The following is a 9,135-nucleotide window of genomic DNA, read 5'->3' on the forward strand; positions in this document are numbered from 1 at the left end:
TGTTATACATTGGTATGTTTTATGGGGACACCCAAAAACAGGAAAGTTTACATACATGGCCTGCTTGCTGTGTTATAGTTACGTTGGTATGTTTTATGGGGACACCCAAAACAGAAAAGTTTACATACATGGCTTGCTTGCTGTGTTATACGTTGGTATGTTTTGTGAGGACACCCAATAATAGGAAAGTTTACATACATGGCTTGCTTGCTGTGTTATACATTGGTATGTTTTATGGGGACACCCAATAATAGGAAAGTTTACATACATGGCTTGCTTGCTGTGTTATACGTTGGTATGTTTTGTGAGGACACCCAATAATAGGAAAGTTTACATACATGGCTTGCTTGCTGTGTTATACATTGGTATGTTTTATGGGGACACCCAATAATAGGAAAGTTTACATACATGGCTTGCTTGCTGTGTTATACGTTGGTATGTTTTGTGAGGACACCCAATAATAGGAAAGTTTACATACATGGCTTGCTTGCTGTGTTATACATTGGTATGTTTTATGGGGACACCCAAAAACAGTAAAGTTTACATACATGGCTTGCTTGCTGTGTTATTGATTGCCTTATGTACAGGAACAACCCATACACGTTTTCAGTTGATGTATATACCTGTTAATCATCGGTTAGTGCTATGTAATTAGAGAAATTCATTCAACGGAGTTTCACTTAGGGCTTTTTTATTGTTTGTTATTTGTATTAAAAAAGAAACAAAGACATATATACATAATTATTTTTACATTATTTATACTGAAGTTATTACATTCTACAGATTTACGTACATAGTGTTATATTTGTTCCCTGAATTAATGAATTAGAAAGTTCCTGGGCCTATTTAAATAATTGAGGTTCTTTATAAAACTTTTCAAGGTTCTATATAGACCTTTTATTTTAAGTGCTATAAAGAACCTTGAAACGTTTTATAAAGAACATTGCATAGGGTGCTGTATACGGGACAAAAAAGGTTCAAAGGCGCACTTTATTTTATGAGAATGTAGGTAAAGAAGCAATTATAAAACAACAGTGTAAAAAAACATTATTTTGACATTTAAAAAAAATGTTCTATCTAATCAAATAATTTCATGTTGTGAACTTTTTCATCAATCTACAGAATACAATAATTAGCTTTATGAGGACATTCATTTCCAATAAAACAATGTATCCATTCCAGAGAATCATTGCAATCCAAATATACGTGCCCTTCTTCAATCTCATAACTCGTATTATGAATAACAATTTAACCTGTGTTCAAAGTACCCTCAGTTTATTTTTCCGATATTCAGTCCGTTTTTGAACGCCGAGAAAGGTCATTTCGTTTAAAGCTTCTTTTACAAATATTACAAAAAAGTCTAAAAACATATCGCAAAATAAATATAAACATAGCTGCTAATAGAATTAAAAACAGCCCTACATCAATCATGTAATACTGTATAAAATTCAGTTCAAACACGTGGGCACGTAGATGTTCGCCTCCAAACTTCAGCACATGTTCAATCCAGAAGATAGCTTGTTCTTTTGCTGGTGGTAAGTCACGAAGAATCGCAGAGTAGTGGGATACTTTCTCCTGGTACCTAAAACGAGTGAAAGAAAACACAGTCGTGAAATAGTGTTTGGCTACAAAACGATTCTCTTATAAACGCATCTAACAATTCTCTTATAAACGCATCTAACGATTCTCTTATAAACGCATCTATACACATTTTCCACCTCGATACACCTGAGCACACAAATTCGTCCAAGCAAGAGCTAGCAAGCAGTGCGTTGTCCCTACACAGTCTGTGTTTACACTATACGGTTGAGTGCATGACATCATAAGAGCTGTGTCAGAGCTTCTAGCTGGTGACTAGTGGAAAATACGGCATCTGTGATTGGTTTTGTCAAAACCCCGCGTGTTCCCTTCATCCAATCAGAATTTTTTTTATATCGAACGAAAGCTAACACTTCCCGCTAAAAACCTCTTATTTTCATTACCGTACGTCAACAGATGACGCAATTCAATGTTTAGGCCTATAGCAAGGCGAATATGGTAAATCTGTTGAAAACAACCTAAAAATGTATGTTTTAAAAGTCAAAACCACGAGAGATCCTCGCAATGTTTGTCAAATGTTATGTCATTAAATGAGATTAAATGAAAGAGCACACTTACATTGTCCATATACTAGATTCATTTCAATGAGCAATGGCCAATTCTCTTTGCAAATCTTGTGCGAAAAGTTACTATTTTCGCCTATTTTGTCATACGGTTGTAAATTCAATGAACAATGACTTGATATGTGTCGAATATCACCTCCAAAGCTCACATAAAATAATGCAAACAGGGTTCAGGTAGTACATCAAGAAGGACCACGCTATTGTTAGAACAATTAATAATCCATCCGCTCCATCAGTTTCAAGTAACTCCTGGTGAAACTCAGCGTGTGAACTTATTAATAAAATACCCGAACACAATTCGCTCCCCCATAATACATGTATAGGTACAATTTGCCATGTCTGATTGCAGTAAAACATTTGACAAAAAAATGGGGGGGGTGGAGTGGGGGTAAGGATACATTTTTTTGTATGAACTCACAACCGCAACAGATTAAAAACTATTAAACTTATTGGGCTATTTTCTTTTACAACAAAATTTGCCCCATCACTAGTGCAACAACGCACTCCCAAATAGCTGTTGTAGGTTCATATGATGTTAGTACGGGCGCTAGTATTATGGTTAATAGTTGTTGACTTAGTCTTTCCTGACAGCAGTGGTCAGATTTTGGCAAACGCCATGGGTGTTAATTGACTGCATGACGCGCACTTCCAACCTTTGCTGTGCTCTCCCTACCTAACCCCTCTTTCTCCCTGCATGCCCTTGCCTTCCTCCAGCATGCTACTTACCCTTTGCTTGCTTTGCTATTCTTACTATACTATAAGGTTGTAGGCGCAGGAGGCAATACCATCAGCCCTCCTGTTCCTAATCGCCTCTCTGTAGTTACTAGTTGCTAGTCAATCGCGTATCACCTGTTACGGCTTTGCCTTGCGGCATATATATAGTTAACAGACGGGGGCTCTGGGGGCAATACTCTATGACCTGAAGGCTGTTGGAGCAGTCTGAAGGTCATAGAGTATTGCTTGTTTGCTGTAGTGACATCTTACAGTTTCAAGAAATCTACATTAAACATCTGTAGTGACCTGTAGGGAGAGAAGTCAAGGTCCTTCGCTCTACCATGGTAAAAGACCACTGAAACCGAAAAACCATGAAGAAATCCAATAGCACTCGGGTTAAAGCCCCGACTAATAGACTAACTCCACGACCTCAGAGCCTGCAAGAAGCAGAGCATCATGATGCATCAGCCCCAAACCTAATCGGAAGGAATGATGGTCCTCCTACAGCAGGGCGAACACCATCCCGAGCCCCAATTAGAAGGACTGATGCTGACAAACCTGATGGGAATAGAGCCTTATTAAATGCGAATAAAGGTACGTGGAATGTAAGGACACTCCACCAAGAGGGAAACTTGGAACACCTTTTACATGAGTTAGATCATCTGGATTTCAGAAACCCACTGGTGCGACTCAGGGGAGTTTACGAAAGATGGGTACCAAATATTGAGCTCAGGAAATGAGTCCATCCACAGAAAAGGAGTTGCTATCACCCTCAACAAGACAGCTCACGATCACTGATGGGTTATACCCCAATCTCAGAGAGATTGATATCAGCCAGACTTCGCACGCAAATTGGTGCAGCGACAATTATTCTAACGTATGCTCCAACTTCCTCATCAACCGAAGAAGAAGCGGATCAATTTTACGATCAGCTGCAACACACTATTGACAATACACCTTCACAAGACATCTTGATCACAATGGGCGATTTTAATTCCAAAGTTGTGACTGGCAGTCATGGAATGGAATACTTGGTAAATTTGGATATGGAGAGTCCAATGAAAGAGGAGAAAGGCTGCTAAACTTTTGTGCACAAAATGACCTGTGTCTTTCTAACACCTGCTTCAAGCAGAAAAAGGAAAGCAGAGAGTGGACGCCAGATGGTAAAACCAAGAACAAGATTGATTTCATCCTGATAAAGCAAAGGTGGAAAAGTAGCATTTCTATGGCCAGAAGTTTTCCCAGTGTTGACACCGGTTCCGACCACCAATTGGTACTCGCCAACTTCAAGCTTAGACTTAAAGTCAAGACCAAACCATTGAGACAGAATAAATATGATATTCAAAAACTTCAGGATTCTACAACCAGAAGTTCATTTGAGATCCAAATAGGGGGCAGATTTGAACCACTTCTAGATGTACCAGACACAGAGCTTGAGGTGGAAGACCTATGGGACTCAATAAAACAAAGCTTCAAGGAAACATCTGAAAACGTACTTGGCCTCAAGAAACCAAAGCCACAAAAGCCTTGGATTTCAGCAGAAGTACTCAAATTATGTGACGAAAGGAGAGAGATTAAGCAACAAAAGCTTACAGACAACTCAAAAAACAGTAGATACAACTTCCTGAACAGAGAGATCAAAAGACAGTCAAAACAGTGTAAGGACATCTGGATCAACAATCTGTGCAAGGAGGTAGATCATTGCCACCAAGCCTCTAAAACTAGACATGTCTACCAAACAATCAAAACCCTATTAACAGGGAAACAAACTCTCCGGATGAAAAGTGTAAAAGATAAAGCAGGAAAAATTCTCACTGAGAGGGAAAAATCAAGGATAGATGGAGAGAAAATTATTCGGACTTATATAACATGCCAGGTCCAACTGACTCAACCATACTACAGACATTATCCAGTACTCAATCCAGTGATCCTGAACCAGGAATACTCAGAGAGGAAGTGGAACTAGCCTTGAAACACCTTAAGGAAGGGAAAGCAGCTGGACATGATGGTATCACAGCAGAGGAATTAAAAGCTGCTGGTGATACAGGAATAGACACGATTCATAAATTATGCCGAAGGATCTGGGAATCCGAATGTGTACCTGGGGCAAAGCAATCATTGTCCCCATTTTCAAAAAGAAGGACAAGTTAGACTGTGCCAACTGTAGAGGCATAAGCCTACTAAGTCTCGCAGGGAAAGTCTTCTGCAGCATACTTCACAGCCGGATGAAAAAGCAAACCGAGGAGATACTCTCCGAATCACAAGCAGGGTTTAGACCAGGCCGTAGCACTGTTGACCAGCTTTTTACACTAAGACAAATAACAGAAAAATACACTGAAATAGACAAGGCGCTGTATCTCTGCTACATAAATTACCAGAAGGCCTTTGACACCGTGTGGCAAGATGGACTATGGGCAGCAATGAAGCACCTAGGTTACCCGGACAAGAGAGTTCGACTCTTACAGGCTTTGTATGGCACATCGAAAAGTGCAGTGAGGGTGGACAAAGATATCACAGAGTGGTTCAGGACTGCCACAGGAGTAAGGCAAGGTTGCATCCTATCGCCACAGTTATTTAACATACTACTGGAATTAGTCTTCAGTTTAGCAATCCAGGACCTGGACACTGGCATCAAAATCCAAGGCAAAACCCTCACTAACCTGCGGTTTGCCGATGACATTGTTTTAATAGCAGATTCAGAGGAAGATCTTCAATCACTTGTAACTCTAGTACACACTCAAAGCAAGAAATTTGGCCTCACTATAAACAAGGGGAAAACTGAAGTTCAGATCATCAACAAAGTCAGCCACCCAATAACCATCTTCATAGAAAGTGACCAAAGTCCAAACCTTCACCTACCTGGGAGGAGTTATCACAGAGAATTCAACCAGTACGGAAGACATCAAACGGAGGATTGGACTGGCAATGGGAAGCATGCGGAAGTTAACCACAATATGGAAGTCAAAAGAAATTAGTATCAACACAAAAATGGAACTCTATCTTGTCAATAGCAACATATGGGGCAGAAGCTTGGACGCTCAAAAAAAGAGACGAGAAGAGATGTGTTCGAGTTGTCTTGTTTAAGGTGGATAATGGGAGTCTCCAGAAGAGATAGGCTACGGAAAACATCAATAAGAGAGGCAACAAGCAGCCAGGTCACAATACTAGACAAAATCAAAGCCAAACAACTGTTCTACTTTGGACACATCGTACGGATGCCAAAGAACAGATACCCTAAATATGCCCTTGAAGGTAGAATACCTGGACACAGGCCTAGAGGTAGACCCCCAAAGCGCTGGCTTGACAACATAAAAAGCAGCTGCCAAGAACTTGGGATTACATCAATCTACAATGCAAGGAGTATGGTCACAAACAGAGGCATATGGACTTCCATGGTGAAACGGCTGCTAGCTCCAAGGTTCCCAGGATCCGAGGGAGGAAAGCAATAAGTCCAAGTAAGTCCAAGTCCAACTTTTTCTAATATTTGAATAAGGTTTAAAATTCTGACCGGTTTCAAAAATGAACTCTGGCGAAAGGATTTTTTCTTTATTTCAACCTTACCGTTTGTTACTTAAAACTTCAGATATTGCTTCATACACATTTTCCTCTGTAATCATTTTGGAATCCAGATGTAAACCCATTCCTTTTGACACAACTCGTGCTGCATTATCCCACTGATCAGGTGCCATTAATGGAGTTAAAATCATGGGGATTCCGTGGTAGAGGGCTTCGTAAACACCGTTCGTACCTCCATGTCCTATGAAAAGGCGGGTCTTAGAATGGCCTATTGACAAAATAGAACACGAATTGGATATGGATGAGAAGAGGAAGGATGGGTTTGTAATAGAAGTAGAAGTTGAAATAGATAAAAATAGGATGGGAGAAGGAGGAGATAAAGAGGAGAAGATAAAACACGCATAAATATAAACTTCGTCTTTACATTAGGTCTATCAGCGTAGCAAATGAGAACATGCAATCAGTCTTAGGTCTTTACCAAAGGGGCAATAGTGTGAGTTTTACGAATCACCGATGGTCAGAAAAACGACATAAACTATTGATGTGGCGTATCGTGGCCACTCCTACCCCGGGGTGCTACAGAAAATGTAAATTTTGCCGCCTCCTGCAGCAACAACCCGAACGGGTTTGACCCAATTTTTTTCCAGCCATTATGGCGGATCAAAAAAATCTTCACCAACTTTTTGAAATATTAAAGAATTGGAGGTGTTACACCCCACAATTACACATACCTCCTCGAGAGGTGGCCCTGTTGGCGACGAAAAAGGTATAGTTACATTAGTTTTCAATAATTTTGCGCCCTTTTTCATTAATATATAAATAATAATTCTTCTTGCCGCCCCTCCTGCGTGCGCACCCATTTTTCTTTAATAATTCTTCTTCCGCCCCTTCATCTTCCGTCGCCCCTTCTTTTTGCCGCCCCGCTTTTACCCCCAAGCCCCCGTCCCGCCCCCCCAAATACGCGCATGCTTCTCAATGGTTTTCTGTGAGAACTAAGGAAAAGTTCACATCTTACCTAATAAGTCATTCTGTGGAATCCATTTCATAAGTTTGGTATTATTTCCTAGGTTGGTAGGTTGGTCACCATCATGTCTCCAAACAACTCGCTGTGGCAATCTGCTGAATGCTTTGGCAAAATTTTCCATAATTTGGGTATCGCCAAGAGTATCAATTTTACTTCCCAGCGAATAAACAATAACTCCGTGGTTATCTGAACCTTGGACGAATTCTTCAAGCTCCTGTGGATTTTATGATAATTATAAAGTAATAATAATAATAATAATAGGCCTAATAATAATAATAATAATAATAATAATAATAATAATAATAATAAATTTGAATAACAGTTTGATTGAGCCATGGAATAACTGAGCAAATAATTTTACAGAAAATTACATCATACCAACTTTCAACAGCCGCCAAATTATTCACTTACCGTATCAAGTGCTTTAGCTGCTCTTAAGGCCATCCCACCTACAGGAACAAAATTCGGCATACTTGGTCGTGGATAATCTAAAGATAAGTCCGAATAGCCTAACCATAGAGCTGCTTTGCCCATCATACATGGTAAATTAGAATCAGGATTTATGTCAAAGTCTTTCTGTATCTGAACAAAATCTCGCAAGAGAATTGGAGGTAGGACATGAGAAAACAGGACATGTTGAAATACATTCTGAACTCGTTGCATAAAAGTCATTTTGTCAGTTGCCCCAAAGAAGGTTTCGGGAACGTAGGACAACTCTGCTGGATAACCGTAGAGACTCTTTCTAAAGGTAGGATATTCGTGTGTTGTGGTTACACCGATAAACGGAATGTTGAGGTAGTGAGCTAAAAGTACATCGCATGGGAAAAAAATATCAGTTATCATCAAATCATATGCTTCATTTTTTAATCGTGCAAGAGTGGCTGTATCTGTGAACAACGCTCTGCAATCGTCACTGGCATGTTTTTGTGCGCGCATAATCAAGCTAGGCCCAGCGCCAGACTTTTCTGCTTCAGACTTTAAATAAGCTTCTTCTTTGAGAACATCCTCTTCTGTAAATGCCGATTTATAATAAATAACATCCGATGCTTTGAAACTAGAAATCAATTTGTCATCTCGGGGCAGATTATTCCCAAGTAAATGCAAAACATGACCTTTGTCAGCCAATCCTGCTGCTAGGGCTGCATGCTATCTGTTGATCATGACTGCCTCCGGGCCATGTAAACAGTGATGTAAGGATTTTGCCGGGCAATTTCCCAAGATGAGCTGAGTCCTCATTTGCGCCATCGCTAGTAGTTTGATCTGCAGATTCAACTGATTCAACGACAGGCCTGCAAGCAAGAAAAACTATAAAGAGTAAAACAAAAGCGTTTAGAGCCGGAACGTTAGCCATGTTGATTTCGACCTTTGACCAAAAGCAAACCTGTTTAACTATAGGCTATTTGTGTAGGCTACTGTATATCGACCCCTTATCGACACGTGAATAACATCATGTAGAAAGAAAATGGCCGCTAATCCGCCTATTGTCTTTTGTCCATTATTCCTGTCTAGACCAAGGCTACATCTTCCGGGTTGGTTACGTCATTTCAGATGCCCATCCCGACTATATCCCTGTCATGCCCTTACTTCACTAAACATTGAATGGGGGCGCACGTGCCCTGGATTTTCCCGTGGTCCAGGCACCTGCCGTGGTCTGCATGCTATATCATCATCTAGAACGCGTGTTGGAACATTATTATTTTGCATGTTTTTTGCTTTGCT

At 40.1% G+C, this 9,135-nt stretch overlaps 1 protein-coding gene across 1 annotated transcript; it reads right to left on the reverse strand.

The window, feature by feature from the left end:
• Positions 1 to 545: 545 nt before the first annotated feature.
• LOC140153205 (2-hydroxyacylsphingosine 1-beta-galactosyltransferase-like) lies at positions 546 to 8,553 on the reverse strand. The gene is made up of 4 exons (XM_072175889.1): positions 7,828 to 8,553; positions 7,408 to 7,630; positions 6,438 to 6,660; positions 546 to 1,582 (listed from the first exon to the last, which is right to left on the reverse strand). Exons 1-4 carry the CDS (start codon positions 8,350 to 8,352, stop codon positions 1,291 to 1,293), a joined length of 1,263 nt encoding a protein of 420 aa, XP_072031990.1. The 5' UTR covers positions 8,353 to 8,553; the 3' UTR covers positions 546 to 1,290.
• Between the last annotated feature and the right edge of the window lie 582 nt (positions 8,554 to 9,135).

This window comes from Amphiura filiformis, chromosome 5, assembly GCF_039555335.1.
Source record: "Amphiura filiformis chromosome 5, Afil_fr2py, whole genome shotgun sequence".
Lineage (NCBI taxonomy): Eukaryota > Metazoa > Echinodermata > Ophiuroidea > Amphilepidida > Amphiuridae > Amphiura > Amphiura filiformis.